This window comes from Stegodyphus dumicola, chromosome 9, assembly GCF_044657685.1.
Source record: "Stegodyphus dumicola isolate Sdum_Otavi_A_Nest chromosome 9, ASM4465768v1".
Lineage (NCBI taxonomy): Eukaryota > Metazoa > Arthropoda > Arachnida > Araneae > Eresidae > Stegodyphus > Stegodyphus dumicola.
In genome coordinates this window covers 88,528,416-88,546,788 of record NC_140776.1, presented here as the reverse complement: position 1 = coordinate 88,546,788, position 18,373 = coordinate 88,528,416, and the positions used below count along the sequence as shown (strand labels likewise).

The following is an 18,373-nucleotide window of genomic DNA, read 5'->3' as shown; positions in this document are numbered from 1 at the left end:
ATGCACTTATAGTTATTCGACGCCTAGAAGGTTAGAATAGATGCAGGAAGCATGACTTCACAAAAATGAAGCCAAGGAAATGTCAGCAACGTGACGTCACGTCTTATCATGGCCGCCATACAGTGTACAGTAAAACTATAAAACATACTGTTAAATAAAATTACACTGATTTCGAGACCAAATATGAACGTCCGGAGGCTCAGAAAAGTGTTTTTAGCTATAATTTGCCTAAAATATCATTGAAACTTCCACTGAGATTCTATGTTTTATCATGTATAGTATAGTTACTATTTACACATTTTCATGTACCTAGTTTTTATTGAATTTGGAACAAATATTTGCAATTCTTGTGATTTTTCTATGTACTAAGTAGAAAATCATTTATGTTAAGTATTAAAATTAGAACAGGAGGCTTATAAATATTCAATGATGAAAGCTAACATTCGACAACACCAATTAGATTGTAAACTAAACCAACCAAAAGCTCGCCTACGACAGCTGCCATGATAAGTCCAAACGTCATACTGTGACCTTTCCCGGTTTCATTTTCATTGTACGGGGCATACGGAAGACGCTTATTTATTCTAACCTCCTTGTTCGACGCAAAATCCCATTTCCAGAATAATAGCCCTTTTGGGCTAATGATAGCGGAAGAAGGCATGAAGATCCAGATTATCTGTAATTTATCAAGCATTTGCAGACACCAGAACTCCAGACATTTTTTTATATTAATAAGGAATCAAAATTTTTATTTAAAAGTAACATTCGTATGGTGTTTGATGACATTAATCAATCATAAATCTTCAAGAGAAAAAAATGTTTTAAAACGATAAACTGCTATGTCTATTTCAGAAGTCAAACAACAAAAATCAGCGTTATATTTTCAAAATTTTTCAAAATTTTCACAGGACTAGTTTCGATGGTTTTACCGAACCACCATCCTCAGCTGCAAAACCGGAAAAAAAAAAAAAAAAAAAAAAAAAAAAAGCAAACTGAGGGATTAGCCATGGGAAACCCCCTCAGTCCCATCCTGGCATTAATATGAATCTACATGCATTAATATGAATCAAAATTGTTTGAAACTTTAAATTTCCCGGTATGGTTCCGCTACGTAGACGATACTTTTACCCTGTTTGAAGGTAATAAAATTTGAATAATTCGGTAAAACCATCGAAAGTCCTGCGAAAATTTTGAAAATATAACGCTGATTTCTGTTGTTTGACTTCTGAATTAGCATTTGTTCGGCGTGTTATTGTGTCTTAATTACTATGTCTATATTGAAAAAATTCCAGATATCTTTAAAACTATTAGAATTTAAGATAAATCACATTTCTGAAGCAACCTAATTTCCTGTCTACTCTAATGTTCAAAAGGTATCTGTAGCAATGTCCGGTTTGTTTAAACGTCTATTTAGTAGTAGCTAAAAGTAAAATCTGTGAAGTGCTTAGTGTGTTCTGTGGTAGGTGTTTAAAATTTGCTCTTTAGATTTTGATTCTTGGTGAAATATCCTGGTTGTATGATGAGATTTGTGGTTTTCTTTACCTGTAACGTTAATATGAGATCATTTCTCATACACTTTCGTAAGAAATATCCCTTTTCGCAGCAGGAAGATTCGAATGCGTTATACCAACAAAAAAGTTATTAATTTTTAATCTCATAGATATCTGACTGTTAATACCAAAAGTAATAAAATCCAATCCTCGTAATTATATTATCACCCAGAAAGGAAAGGCGTTTGTTACCCATGCTTGTCATGAAGTTTACATCTCATTTTTGAGACCAATACAGGTAAGATTTCTCTTCATATATGCAGATAAGATAATCTGTGTGTATGCAGTTACACCGCAGATATCTACATATAGGAGTCAAAATGTCTATAGTTAAAAAAAAGTGCAAAGTTTTCGCATATATGTTTAAGAGAAAAAAATTCGGGGTTTTCAGTGAAACTAGAACGTACGTCTACTAATGCTGCTTTCTTTCTTTCCACCGACAGCGAGGCAGCCGGTCCACTGGGTAGTTAGCATATCGGCCTGGTAGCCCCGCTGACGGAAATAACTTGAACAAAAAAAAAAAAGAAAACACTTATAAATACATGTTGTGCTGTAGACGACTGCTGGGGGCAGTGCAAACAAATGTTGGACGAAGACGATAGTGCATGATGTTCGTATTTTTGATGGAATAGGCTACATTTCTGAAATCCTTAAATTGCAAATATTTAACTATCTTGAACGCAGTCTTATGATTAGCTTTTAAAGCATTTCCTAAACATCGTGAAACATCATAAATACGAGCAGTGAAGTTAAAAGTTGATCTTTATTCAAAGCGCATAGAAGTACTCAAAATAACGAGATTTTAGTTACGTAGTAGTCAATACGGAATATGATGCCCTTATTCGAGGATTGTTGTTGTTGTTGTATAAGATTTTAGCTATTTTCATTTTATCCACGTATGAATATATTTATTGTTCTCCACGGACCAGTCAATACGGAATATGATGCCCTTATTCGAGGATTGTTGTTGTTGTTGTATAAGATTTTAGCTATTTTCATTTTATCCACGTATGAATATATTTATTGTTGTTGTTGTTGTATAAGATTTTAGCTATTTTCATTTTATCCACGTATGAAGATATTTATTGTTCTCCTAATGCCTGACTATTAATTTGTGCTGTATTCTGTATATGATATATGATGTTATTATTTTTGGTAACAATATGCAAGTAGACTTTGCATTCTTTTTTTATATAAAATTTAGCTGTTTTAATGTATTTAATTATTTGGGGTATGGTTTTTAAATATTTAACCATTAAATACTTTTATAATTATTACAGCGAGTATCTCGCTCCAGATGCCAATTGCCCGATCAATATAGATTCTAAAAGTTACGAGATAACGAAGAAAAATATGGAAAGACCAGATAGATGGACATTCGAAGAAGCAGCTGTAAGTTACCTATTTGATCTTTTTTACCTTGTCTCAATATTGAATCATATAACTAAAATGCATACATATATTTAATAGGCTCATCTATACCAGCTTATGAAATGTGACAGCTATTCACGATACCTTAGATCAGAGATGTACAAAGAATATTTAAATGGAATGAAGAAAAAGGTGCATTTATTTTTTTTCCTTTTCAACAAATATCTTTTGTTAATTTATTTTATACAATCTCGTATTTAGAGAAAAAAACTCATTTATTTCATTTAATACGCAGCATTTGTTATTTATAATGATAGAGAATGCGAAAAAAGTTATCTTTTGCTACGTCGGGCATATAAGTGTATATCTTTTTAAGTAAAAAAATAATTACACCAAAAATTCTTAAAACCAGATATTTATATATATTGTGGACAGTACGAAAATAAAATACGTAAAAAACTTTGATAAGAAAAGCCCAATTCAAAATAAATGGGAGCAGTAAAAGATGAAAAACAAAATAAAGATTAATAAAAAATTAATAAAAAATAAAAAAAAGTTTCTATGAGTTTTCATTTAAAACTCATGAAACAAGTGATGAACTAAAAGTACAAAAGTAATTTATAGTTTTATGAGAACAAAAAATTAAACAATTTTCTTCACAAAATTAATCTGCAATTTAATATCACCATAATAAAAGGTAAAAATTGGCTCGTTTCAAGGAAAAATAATAATAATTACTACTATCATTTCCTAAGTTAAAGCAAATATTTATTTAAAGTAAATAAACAGCACATTTGTTTTATAGATAAATAAGATTTCCATATTATTTTGAAAGTAAAAAATAAGTATTTCTAATGTTGTAGGTGTTCTTTCTTTTTATTTTATTTTAATTAATGATTTTGTAAATACAATTAATAGCCAAAAGTTTTTCAGGCGGAGTTAATTGCAAAAGTGATTTTTAAAAGATAAAATTCGTTTTTATAAGGGGTCCTTGGGTCGGCTTGGCCTGAAATTTTCTTTGAAAGCGCTAAATTTTGACATATTAAAAAATTGTAATCTTGAATTTTTTTCTTAAATTCAAATGACTAAATTTAAACAGAACAAAATTATGATGGTACTGCAGCAAATTCCTCAAGAGCAAATTGCAGTACTCAGAAGGTGGGAATACAAGAAATTTCTATCTCTTGGGTTTTCTTATGTTAATCGTAAAGATGTGAAAAGACCAGTTCATCTAATGTGAAATGATGTTTTGGTTGCTCAGAGAATGAAACCGTACAAATTAAAACACATCTTAGTACGAAGCATGCAGTATCCTGAAATAAACCAAAGGAATCAGCGGTCTTAATCTGGGGACACCTCAGCAATTTTATATTATCCGCTTATATATTTCGGTTATGTATTTGTAAATACAGTACAATTTTTATACTACATATTAAAATATAGATTGAACAGATGTGAGCGACTGCTGTGGAAGGAAAAAAGAAGATAGAATGAACAGATTAGGACTTGGTCACTGTCTGCCAGATCTGTAAGTAGAGTAAAGCGGGAAAACTTCGTACACTGGTTATCATAAATTAAGGAAAAATCACAAAAATAGAGATAACTCCCTCAAAAATAAGCCAAACCGTGTAAAATTTGAATATGTTGCCAAGTAAGAGTAGCTGAGTAAAACTGCAATATGCAAATTAGTGGCGCTGCACTCGGAATACGTCATCTGCAAGAAGAATAAAAGCCTATGTTTGAGAGCAAGCCCACATATTTCACGGTGATAGTGACATCAGAAATCTGAGATAGCCAATTCGTAACAATGATCTCCAGGCATCACTTGCTTGCAGAACTACGATGGAGAACCATTGGGAGACTAGAGGCAGGATAAAGTCAAGCAGAAGTAGCCAAATGGCTAAATGGTTGTCCTTCTATGGTTCATAGAATTTGGAGGCGATTTCAAACCACAGATTCGGCCTCTAGGAGGTTCAGCCAAGGACGGCCAACTGCTACGACGAGCGTTGATGACCGATATTTGACATTATGTGCTCGCAGGAATATAACCGCTACCCCGACTCTTCTTAGATCATCCCTAGCTGCAGCCACCGGAAGGTTGTTGTCAATGTCAACTGTGCGTAGAAGGCTTCACGAAGGTGGTCTGTATTCGAGACGACCAGCCATTTGCGTGCCTCTCACATCACGTCATGGGAGGGACCGTTTGCAGTAGGCACGACAACATGTCCACTGGACGTTTGATCAGTGGAGGGCTGTTCTTTTTGACGGATGAGTCCAGGCTTAGTCTAGAAAGCGATAGTAGGCGTTATTTGATATGGAGAGAACCTGGAACTCGTTATCATCCTTCAAACATCCGTTAAAGAGATGCATACGGAAGAGGCAGTATCTGTGTTTGGGGTGGCATCTCTTTGGGTGGACGCACAGACCTCCATGTCTTTCCAACGGAAACCGTGAATGCTCCGGTTTATAGAGATGACATCCTTGATGCTTATGTGCGCCCATGTGCCGGGGCAATAGGTGATGCTTTCCTGTTACAGGACGATAACTCAAGACCACACAGAGCTCGCATCGTAAATGATTATTTTCAACACGAAACAATTATGCGCATGGAGTGGCCAGCTCGATCCCCGGACTTGAATCCTATCGAGCACGTTTGAGATGAGTTAGAGAGACGTCTAGCTGCTCTCAGTCTGCCCCCTCAGACCCTTGCCGCGATTGCAACAGCTTTGCAAGAGCAATGGCTCTCGCTTCCTATGAAACTGATAGACCGCATAATTGAAAGCATCACCCATCACTGTATGTGCTGTATTGCTTCTAGAGGCGACCATGTTCCCTATTGAAGGTACTTTTCCTATAGCAAACTGACACCTTTGATTTGTTCATTTTATACATGTGCTAATTTCTATACTACCATAATTGTGTGGTAATTTATTTTTATGTTATTTGATACCTTACTATGTGTTGTATATTGTGAGTAAGTTTCATAAAATTCTACATGTAACTTTTTCAGTAATCGTGAATTTTTTTTTTCCCTTTATTTATGATAACCAGTGTATATTGATACAATCAAGGAAATTTATTTCACCAGCCGACAGTTGATGGCGCTTCAATATTCTGGTTTTTCACGCTTTTGTATTGCGTTAGTATGTTTGATGTGAACTTTCTTTGAGATGATGAACAGCTGCGCAGTTCGTATTGCTACACAGATGAAGATAAACTAACGTACGACTGAAGGGAAAAAAAAAAAAACTATTTGTACTTAATATTATATCTACATATTATCAATAACTATCATTTAGAATTATGGAAAACTTCTAAGTCTTGATTTCATACGAAAATTCATCTTGTTGAATGTAGCAAATAAAATTATAATAGTGGTTTTATTAGCGATGAAATTGCAGCCATGCCTTTAAAAAAGTCTAAAAGAAAAATGGACTTGTTTTTCAAGATAAATGGGAAATTATGTACTTTTGTGGTGTTATACGCAATAAAACTGTGCGTTTTATTTGTAACAAGGGAATATCAATTTCAAAATTTCAATACAATTTAAGTCGTCATTACGAAATAAATCACACAGAAAATTTTGAGAGATTAATAGGCAAACAGAGGAAAGAAAAGTTACAGTTTCTGAAACCTAGCTTATAATGGCAGCAAAACGTTTTTTAAGAAGCAAATAAATCCAGTGAAGCAACAGGTGATGTCTTTTTCACTGGTTTACAGTGGAGTAGTTGTGTTTGTTTCTGTGGAGACAGTGCTAGGGAAATGATGGTTGAGAACATTAGATTTGTAGCTAAGGTTGCAGCTTTTTAGCTGATGGCAAAGTGCATTGCATAATCTGTAGGGAAGCACTCGCAGTCAAAAAAAAATATCACCAAATTTAAAAGCTGTGCTTCGCGATGCAATCAAAGTCATTAATTTTATAAAAACACTCGTAACACTCGTTTATTTACAAAGATATGAATTAGAAATACCAAACAACTCTATTACGCACAGAACTACAGTGGCTCTAAAGAAAACGATACAGTTGAAGGATGAAATTGTTGTATTTTTAAATAAGCATAAATAGTATTTTATTGATATCTTTTCACAAGAAATAATAGTCGTTGATTCTCCCTTTTTTTTTTTTTTTTTTTTTTTGTAGAATATATTTATTTATTTATTTATTTTCGTGAAAAAGCAGGACCTGTGTCCGACCACCCTCAAAATTGACAGAATTTTGCTAATTTTAAATTTGCATAATTTTGTTTCTCTTCTTATTTGAAACAATAATGGGTTTTAAATCTGTTATTTGTCTGATATTTTTGAAAAATTGAACAATTTAAATGTTTTATTTCAAGGAAATAATTGCCACATATTTAGGTTAAAATGTAAAATTGAAAATTTTAATACACAGAGAAATATATGGAAAAATAGATTGGAAAAGGGATTTTTAGTAATGTTTACAGCTATAGAAGCTTTTATAATTACTAGCTGAAAATATATTTTCCAAAGATTTAATTCTAAAAGTTGGAACTGATCATTTGAAATGTCTGGAAACACAATTTCAAAAATATTTTCCTCAAATTTCATGTTAAAAAAGGAAATTGGAATTTGCCAGACTGCAGAGAAGAGTAAGATTTATCATTAAATAAAATTTTCACATTCCCAAGGCACACACCTTTTTTGCTCTTGCACATTTCATTTTTCGGTGAAATTGCAACAGCTTGATGTCCCAGAACATTCATTTAGGGATGTGATTTGTATAGTTTCCATACTCGCTCAGAATTTTAGAATGGCTGCAGTCCTTTGGCGGGTTTATGGTTCACGGGAGTTCTTGCTTGAGTCTTTCAGCATAGCGTTTAAAAACATCCTTCGGGTTTTACTACAATTATTAGACATGATTAGTTTATATGATATGATCTATTTTTAATTTTTGCATATTATTTATTACAGTCAAAGACTTGATTGGCTTCAAAGCAATACACAACGACCAACTATAATTTTCTAGTTTCGATAGCTCAGATAACTTTCAAGCATTCAATAGTCAGTTAAGTTACGACACAGGAGACCTGTAAAACAAATAAAATTGTTGAGGGCAAACGGTCATCTTGCATTCTTTGTCCACTCCTATTGATGTTAAATGATTCTGGAGGGAGATGGTCTTGACACATCGTTATGCTACATAAAAATATTTGCAGAAATCTGATTAGATTTTTTTGTACTCTTGTAAATTTCTAGTTTTTCTTAAGAAGTTTATGTGTTAAATTATAAACCCAATCAATTTTTTTTTTTTTTTTTTTTTTTTTTTTTAACTTTGGTTTTTTTTTTCTTTAGACTTCCGTGAAGGGAATTAGATCAGTGATTTCATTCAGTGCAAAGAAAGAACAAACTGCCAACTCCTAGCATCCTAGTGCGTGAGGTAAGTGTACTGATAGATTACTCATCCATTGCCCTATGGTGAAACAGCTTCCAGATTAATAACAGCAAAATCGAATATTTGTGAAAATTTTCACTTATTGGATTTTATTATTCTTACACATGTGTGACATGAAATCACTATATCATTCGTATTATTATTATTAAACAAATTACAACATAATTTTGAGCTGAAATTAGCAGCAATTTGTGCTATTGTTTACCTTTTACTTCTAGTACAGTTGTACTTCTTTTCATATTGAAAACTTCTTATCTATGAATTTTAATATGTTAATTCATTAATATAAATGATAATTTTTCTTCCTGTTTTTTCAATTAATTACATTTGACTTTGTAATTTTTCATAACAATCTCACACTGATGGAATTCCAAGTAGGAAAGAAATGTTTTTATTTAACAAATCGTTTTTAAACATGATTAAAACAAAATTTTAAATTGTAATATTACATGTAGAAATTATAAAATTAAAACTATGAAAGGTTGTTTATGAAATAATAAAACATTTATGATCTGACGAGAACCAAAATTTACACACACACATACCTACAAAAGAGAAGTTAACATCTTTTTAAAGTTAGCACTTGTTTTGTTTCATTAAAAATATTTTTTCAACATAAGTTGTTCAAACAGTTTTGTTGTATATGCGAATGCTTTCTCTTTGATTTTATAGATATGTAATTTCTCGTTCAGTTGCAAAGTTTTCTTGTTCAAGCCTATAATTGCTGTGTCAAAAATTCCCAGTCAGCAGAACCACATTTTGATTTGATACGGCCCTAAGCTATTTGAGATATGGGGCCCTTTATAAGTCTGTTATAATATATTTTAATACTACTTATACTATATTTTAATTTGCGGGGGGAATAAGCTATAGCTTGTGTAACTTATACGTAAATCCGGCTCTTCCAATCAGTAATCATTTGAGATATTTTCATTCTCAATAACCTCTTCATAATCGGCTGTGATATCTTTCGAATTTATACTGCATGCCTCGCCGTCCGTTAACTGATTGATGATGGGGAATGATCATCGCAGCCTTCTTCCCTACTATGCCAATGAAATAAAACTAGCGTTTGCAACAACAATCTACTCCAAACAAGCACTTCTTCGGGGTTTACTTTATTGTGTATAAGGTAATAAAGTGTTACCCCCGAACCAACAGAGAGGCTAAAATGAAACTGCGTTTCGCTAGCCTTCAGATGTTTAAAGATGCAACACGCAGATAATTCAATATTATAGTCAATAATGATGTTTATCAGAAGGAAAAAATAATCAGCTAATCCAAACAAAAATTGATGCTCGGCGTACTTGCTTTAGCTCGAGTATTATATTATCAATCTCTATACTGTACGAGAAAGAGGAAAGATTAAAAAAATTGATGGAAATTTCGGATAACATACAGTGGATGGACAAAAATATGGAAACACCGTGTGAAATGCATGTTTGAAAAGAAAGATTGATTTTAATGAAATATGTAGGTGGTGCTGGCGTTTTTGACTACTGACGCCACCTATACAACTTCGTAAATGTGCTAAACAGTTCAGTTGTTTGTCGGAGTACTGTTATGTGAGGTTGTCATTGCATTATATCAGAGTTAACAGACTTCGAACGTGGGCAAATTGTTGGAGCACGTATGACAGGTGCTTCCGTAAGCAAGGTAGCCGAGGTGTTTAGTGTTTCAAAAGGTACTGTATCGAAGATTTATTCCGCATATTTGAAAAGCGGAAAAACATCATCTGCTAAATCACAGCGCGGACGAAAGTGTGTCCTGAGTGATCGTGACAGACGATCATTAAGGGCAATAGTGACGAAAAATAAGAAGACCACAGCTGCAAAAGTTACTGCTGAAATGAATGTTGTGTTACCGAACCCTGCGAGTACCAAAACAATTAGAAGGGAGCTTCATAAACAGGGAATTGCTGGCCGTGCTGCATTGAGAAGCCACTCATCAGTGATGCTAACGCCCGTAACAGGAAAAGGTGGTGTTTAAGTCATAAAGGCCTGGACTATAGAGCAGTGGAAGCGAGTAATATGGTCTGACGAGTCTTCTTTCACATTGTTTCCCCACTTCTGGCCGAGTTTATGTCTGGAGAACGCCATCTCAAGCCTATAATACAGACTGCTTGTTGCCAAGAGTGAAACATGGCGGGGGTTCTGTTATGGTTTGGGCAGCCATATCATGGTTCTCTGCTAGCCCCATGATAACTGTGTCAGGGCACATGACTGCCAAGACTTATGTGAACATTTTGGCCGATCAAGTTCATCCCATGGTACAAACTTTGTTCCCCGATGGTGATGGTGTCTTCCAAGACGACAAAGCCCCTGTTCACACAGCTCACATTGTCCAGGACTGATTTTCTGAGCACGAGGATGAGTTGTCCCATCTCCCCTGGCCACCACAGTCACCAGACCTGAATATTATCGAACCTTTGTGGTCTACATTGGAACGGAAAGTGCGTTCTCGTTATCCACCGCCAACATCGTTATCTGAACTTGCCACCGTTTTGCAGGAAGAATGGTATAATATTTCCTTGGTAAACATACAGGAACTGTATTTATCCATTCCGAGAAGACTGCAAGCTCTTTTGGGTGCCAACGGGTTTCCTACACCATATTAAGCAAAGAAACATGTTTTTCTAAAGGTGTTTCCATATTTTTGTCCAACCCCTGTATCGTTGCGGTTAGTGGACGTTCCGGATTTCGGACTTTGCACTGTACTAATATTTACCTATGAAACTTTAATAAGTTTAATTAAAGTTTCATAGGTAAATATTAGTACAGTGCAAATAAATATTAGATAAGTTTAATCTAAAATATTTTATAAATCTCTATAGTAGATTTACAGATGTAGTCGAATAAAAATTAGTAAGATTACACTAAAAATCATTTCAATCAAAATGGAATTTGCTTGAATTGAAATTTCATTAAGAGATGATAAGGTGACAAAAGTTTCAGCATTTTTTAAAGACATTGTTATTAAAACTTTCTTAACATTTCTTTTTCTTCTGATACTTAAAAATAAAAAATTCTTTTAAAACTACATTTGAAACAAATAATCTAAAGTCGAATAAATTAAAAATCGGAAGATTTTAAAATCTACCGGAAGATAAGAGAAAAAATCTGAAATGTTCCGTTATTATCCGGAGAGTTGAGAGCTTTGTTTTATGTAATGCTAATTAATATTTTGTATTATGATAATGGATATTAAAAATGTTTCAATAAGTACAACAGTAAGTTATAAAATGAACTGCATATTGAAATAGCATTCTAAACATACTGCCAAATATTTTTTTTTTATTATTTTATAGTGCTCTAATTTATTAAATTTTTATCAAACAGATTTATTTAACAATTTTAAAAATTAATTTAAAAAACTTTAAGATCGAAACCTTTATTTTATGTGTTTTGTTTGATTATTACATAATCCTAATTGGTGGTTTTAGAAAAATATTTACAAATTAAGCTAAAACGTTTTTGAGGGCAAATACCTGATAAATACTGCCTGAAAAGATATGTTTGGCTGATTATTTCTTTTTGTATAATATAAATATCTTATCAATAAATAAACTTTCACACTTCAAATACATTTTAAGGCACTATATATCTTTTATCTTTTCAGACAAACCTTGATGTACATACAGACTAATTATGAGAAATGAAAAGACACTTTTCCTCACTCTTTATAGCATGGAATATCATTCCTAAAAAGACCAAGACTGATCTGGCTGTCAACTGAAATGATGCAAAAAGGGAGATAAAATCAGCTTTTTACTTAAAGGAACAAATGTTCTATTAAAAGTGGCCCTAATCAGCTGGATGGTCAATATGGAAACAATCTTTGAGGATATTATGTGTCTTTTCTTTTCATTGCTTTTTGTACATATCCTTGTACAGAAAACTGTTTTTCTAAAAAAAGAAACAACAACAACAACAACAACAAAAAAAAAAAAAAAAAAAAAGAAAGAAAGAAAGAAAATATAATATTCTTTCAACTACAAAAATCAATTGAAACATATTAACTACTTTTGATTATCATCATGGGAGAATATAACATTAAAATAAGTTGATGACTTCTGGTTAAATATTAATTATTAAAACAAAAATTTACACCTTAACTGCTTGGTATGCAAGGTAATATTAATAAAGTATATTTGTTTAAATTAATGTACTTGATTAACATAAATAGTTACATCATATGTAAAAAACAGCAATTTTTTAAAGAGTTTTAACATGTACGAAACTGTTAACTATTTGTGTCAGAATTAATACTAACAAATGTGATGTTTGATTAAAGTCAGATATAGATGTTTCCTCCATCGTTTACTCACTGCTAAATTAAAAATAGCCAGGATATATAATCCAAAATAAGTGCTTTGATATGCTTCTGAATCAGTTTCTTCATTTTTCTAACTGCATTTTTCCATTATGAAGTTTCTTCCAAACTTAATGATTTTAGAACATAATTTGGTGGTTGCTTAATGTGTCACTTCCTTAATTTTTGGAATATGCAAATCTTTCACTTAATATGCATTACCTGAAGGTAGGAATAATGCTTTACAAATGCTTTTTAATAAATATTTTAACATATTCAATAAATTTAGCTTAAGTCAATATCAAAATTTTTAACAATAGTATTATATCAAATAAGAAGAAACTGATAAGCTGCAAGAAATTGAGGTTGGAAATGTAAAAATCATTTCAAGTAATAAATGTATTTTACAATAACCAAAACTGAATGGCTAATTAAATAATTTATAGAAATTCCTTCCATATTTATAAATTTCATAGCCAAGAGAAAATATTCCTTATCTTCATTGACAAGTAATGCTGTTTCTTAATATTCATACTTGCCTCTGTATTCACTAAGCTAATAGATGAGATTTTACTCGAAATTGATGTTTTTCATTTTCCAACAATAGTCGATGAAGCTTTGATAAAATCAATAAATTGCCTTATTACTATTATCAATAAATAGTAGAATATAGTTAAATGTTGCATATCCTCTGAAAGCATATATGTAGAATGTTGAAGATCTATGAGACAGTATGTTCTGTAAAGAATTATATAGAATACTTTGCAAAATATGTCAAAACTTTTTCCTATTGTTATATTTTGAAAAGCAATTTTGCTTAAAATATAATTTGAAAGTGAAAGATGAATATATATCAAATAAAAATAGAAGGGGGGGGGAATTGAGATGCAAAAGAGTATTCTCTCTTTTCACTCTATTATTCAAAAGTTTCATGTGATGACTCTTGTTGTCATTTTGTAATTCAGTAATATTTGTCATTTTATTGCTCAGGTATTTGAAATAACTTTCATTAAATATAATTCTGAAAATATTATAATATTAGTTTTTGCAGTGCTGATGCTTGATAACACAAGATATCTTTTTATCTCAACCTCTTAATTTTTTATAACTATAGGAAAAAAAAAAAAAAAAAACCTTTTGTTATATATTAAAATAAAATAAAGTAATACTGTAAAAACTCTGTAAAATTGATTACATCTGTTGCTCAGTTTCATAATTTTTCTGAAAGAATTATCTAAAATTAATATAAACCTGATTATTAAACTGCCCGGTTGATTAGTTTTAAAATATTTTTCCCTTTTCTGCTAAAATGAGTGAAAGAATATGATTTGAAAGGATTAAAATTATACATTTTTAAAAATTATTGGAATAGGTTATTAGTTAAAATGATATCTGCACATCTCAATCACTTCTATTACAATTACTAAAAAAGCTATTAAGTCATTTCTTGAACATTTATTGAAACATGTTTAGTTTTTGCAATTTTTTATTTCTAAACTCATCCCGTGAAACCAGTGTTCACTATAATTGCTCACAATAAAAATTATAGTATATTAGTTCAAAATATATAAGTGATTTGTAGCTCTTTATGCTAGTCAGTCATCCCATGTATGATTAATAATCGTTCATCAAATAATATAAAACTATGTTTAGTGCCTCACATGTAATATAATTTAAATCTTTGCTTCATAATAAGTTTCCATGATATATTTTTAAAAGAATAAATGTTATTATGAAGTTATAGTAAGTTTTAAAGGCAGCAATAAAAATTTAATCATTCCTATGTCTAAATTGTTTGGAAAGTTTCATAAATTAAATAACATATCCTTAGAAAAGCATAAAATATATTTTCGAACTTGAAAAAATATTGAGTGTGAAACTAGGACTATAAAATTGTCTTAATAACTCCTACAAAATATAAACTCTAGACTGTGAGTAAAATTCTAAAAATTTATTTTATAGAATTCAAATTACCGAAATGTTCAAAACGAATTTTATTATTTATAGTAGCATTTTGTATAGCATAATAGCAACAGTGCAGATAATATGTTATTTTAATTCATTTAAGTATAAAAACATTTTGATGTATTAATTCATTTTTGCTTTTGACAGCTATCAGACTGTGATTTTCTGTATATGTAATTATGGTTTGGATATGAGATTCTACAAAATTTTGGTTTTACCAGGTCTCAGTTTTTATGTAACTAAAAGTATTTCTCTTTTTCCTTCTTTTCTTACTATTGTTTATTTTTTCAGTTGTTTAATCACTGTTATCTTGTGTATCCTTTTCAACCTTTGTTTTTCTTTCATCTTTTTTATACCTTACTACACATAATGAGCATAAAATACATACTCAATATGTATAGTTTATATATTTTAACCTGATCAAAATTACAAATTAAATGTATAATTTTTATATGGGTTCGAATATTAAATAAATCCTTTAATTTTATGAGCTCTACAACTTATATAATATGCTTACGAATATACAGAGGGTGTTCACACATTTTTATAATGATTTTGATTTCCTCCACGAATTTAAATATTAATTTTAAAATGCAAACTTAACTGGCATCCAATTGGAATAAGGTTTAATTATCATCTGCAGCATTAAAAATATTCTTTTCTTTAAAATGTCACCGAAAAATAAACTGAGGTTGAAGGCTATGTTTTTCCGCTGTCCGAAGGAAAATGCCCTTATTCAATTATTAAAAAAGATGTTAAAGCATGGTTTTAATATTTCTACACGTAAAATAAGTCACATAATTAATATGAAAGGAAAGACACGTCAAAGTTTACATCTGAGCGGGAAAAAGGCAAAGAATCCATACCCAACAAAGGCTAAATTTGCATCTCATGTTTTAAAGGAATCCAGCCCCCCAAAGAGCTTTTGCAAAATTTTTAAATATCTCTGTAGAAACTATGAACAAAATTATAAAATCTGATTTAAAGCTAATCAAAAGAAAAAAACATATATTCATAACCTAATCCAGAAACGTGCTTCTCAGAGTAAAACTGTGCGCAGATTACCGTATGAAAATTATTTGACAGGTGAAAAATGGAAATATATAGTTACAACTGATGAGGCTTGGATATACTTATCTGATTACAATAGAAAAGATCGATTTACTACCGAAAAAGAAGAGAAAAAAAATTTAATATGTTGGTTCAGAGAAAATAAGAAAAGTTTTTCTAAAAGTTTTATGGTTATTATTGGATTCTCTTGTAACAGAAAACTTAAAATAAGGAAAATAGAAAAAAATGTCAAATTAATTTGGATTACTATTAGAAATATTTTTAACATTTTTTTTTTTTTTTTTTTTTAAGTAGAAATTCACTCTCTTAATCCAACCAATTGTCACTGTGTTAAGTTCCATCAGGATAAGACTTCCAGCCATACCTCTAAATCTACTGCTCTATTTTGGGGGGGGGGGGAAATTACAAATGAAACCAGAATTGAAGCTATTCCCTTTAAATGCATCGCACCCACGTCCCCTGATATAACACTGGACTTTTGAAACGAGCTCATTATAAGTGATGTTCTAAACAATGGATGGACTCTGGAAGATTGTGAAAGAGGAATAGAATAAAACCAACCTTAATGTTTTGAAAAAAGGACTTTTAAGAAAGATCAAATCAAGGAGGAAATCAAGATCTATGATAGTTCAACGAAAGGGCTATCAGATTGAACATATTAAAAAATAAAATTCTAAGGTTTGTTTATAAATCTCTGCAAAATCGTTACAAAAATTTCTGAACACACCCTGTTCAAGTATATGAAAAAAAAAAAAAAAAAAAAAACTAATTTTTTAATTTGAAGTCTTGCAACAACTATTCTAGATCAATTTCACTTGTATTAATGCTGAATTAAACAAGTTTTATTAAAATATTTTAAGAATGACTAGTCTGAAATTTACTAGTATTTTATACATTCAATATGCGTGGACTTTTAAATATTGGCGATTTATATGTTTTGATCTTCAGAGTATTCAGGTAGCAGCTATTTTAGTTGCTTGGGGGGAGCAAAAAAAAGAAAATGAGTGAAATTAATCTGGAACTATTGTTACATTGAGTATAAAAATTATCTATGTATTTTAGAATTTATATATACATCAATTGTTATAAAAGTGAAAATGTTTATTGCTTCCACTCAACAATTCTCAAATAATTTTCAAGCAGATTTTTAAAGTTTTTAAAGTAAGATTTATTCAATTAGAAGCAAAAAGATGTATAGAACATATAGTTTAAAAACAATTTCACAGCACTGATATCATAAATTTTAAATAACAGAAAGCAGAATAGAAATATGAATAAAACACCTTAGTTGAACAACGATATTGAATAAACTTTATAAATTAAAAGCAATCTTTCACTTTCATCAGTTTCTGTGTGTGTAAAAATTGTTTATGTGAAAGCTTTGAAGATTGAAATGTTCTCCAGAAGACTTTTCTAAACCTTTAAAAAGATTTTATTGTAACTGTTTTTTACAACTGCTTTACCTCTTTTTACAAAATGATCAAATGCTCAAAAACTTTTCACCTTCTTATAAAGAATTACATGCATTTAAAAATTCGTAACATAAAAATGCTTTTTATTCACTCATAATTCATATTTGAAAGCATTAAATATTTTATGATATAATCATTTAATAATAATAATACATAATGAATAGCACCATGAAATCTTTTTTTAACAATTTAAAGTTTTAAAATTAAACTATCTGATATATTTTAGACATTATATACTGAAATATAAGAGTTACATAAATCAAAAGAAACACATAAAATCATAAACGAATACAAAAGAATGTCTTTGCAATGTATGAAAAAAACTGAAGCTTAAAAAAGTATTGCTTGAAAAGTGAAAATGTTTTTGCTTCATTCATTCATATAAGCATTTTTATGCCCTTTACCTAGAGAAGTTATATGTGTTATGTTTGTGAATACAATTGTAACTTATGTCTTTTAGTTTATTATGTCTATCTTTATACTTATTAAATAATATTTTAAAATATAAAAAATAATGGAGTACTGAAGGTTTTTGAATAACACATAATAAGCAAAAAATACTTCTCACAAAAGCTTCATTACCAAAAAAAAAAAAAAAAAAAGTGTTCAATTAGAATAATTCTTTTACTGTAAAGAAAGTCAGGGCATTTGAGAAAAAAGTGATGAAAGAGCAGCATGTACACTGCGAAAAGAAAAGAAAAAAGAGAGACAGATCTACATCTCCCGTTCTACTGCGCCGATTGATGAAATTCAGCTTGCGTTTTTCATGTCTCAAAAGCGCGGATATGCATTGCGTTTATATATAGCATTATTCAAATGTAGGTATTTTGACACAAAATCGTACTTTTTCTGAAATGACATACCAGTTTTTTTTTTTTTTTCCATACTTCGATTCTACGACTCAAATTATGCCTAAATATTAAATTCTGTAAAATGTGAATTTTTTGCAACTGCGGTGCGAAATTTACGGAGAATTTAAAAAATTTATTTTGGTGCATTTTTTTTTTAGTTTGTGCAGCGAATAATTCACTTCGCGAATTTCTTAACTTATATCAATGTGTTTTTCTTTCATTGTAAACGAGTGGGGAAAAAGTCATCGTTCATTGTTTCAAATAATTTTAACAAAATGTGTAAACCACATTTGGCATTATTATCGCTTATAACATATATGTCAAATTTCAAAACGCGCCAATATATAAATTCACGTATATCTTAAGAAA

General features: G+C 30.6%; 1 protein-coding gene across 1 annotated transcript in view; it reads left to right on the top strand.

Annotated features, from left to right (window-relative positions):
* LOC118193625 (regulator of G protein signaling 7-like) overlaps positions 1-16,779 on the top strand; it is a 280,378-nt gene extending 263,599 nt beyond the window's left edge. Inside the window, exons 14-17 of the mRNA XM_085823737.1 lie at positions 2,831-2,942; positions 3,021-3,113; positions 8,235-8,319; positions 11,953-16,779. Coding sequence (XP_085679863.1) covers positions 2,831-2,942; positions 3,021-3,113; positions 8,235-8,303 — 274 coding nt within the window. The 3' untranslated portion in view covers positions 8,304-8,319; positions 11,953-16,779. The remainder of the gene's footprint in view (positions 1-2,830; positions 2,943-3,020; positions 3,114-8,234; positions 8,320-11,952) is intronic.
* Positions 16,780-18,373: the final 1,594 nt, after the last annotated feature.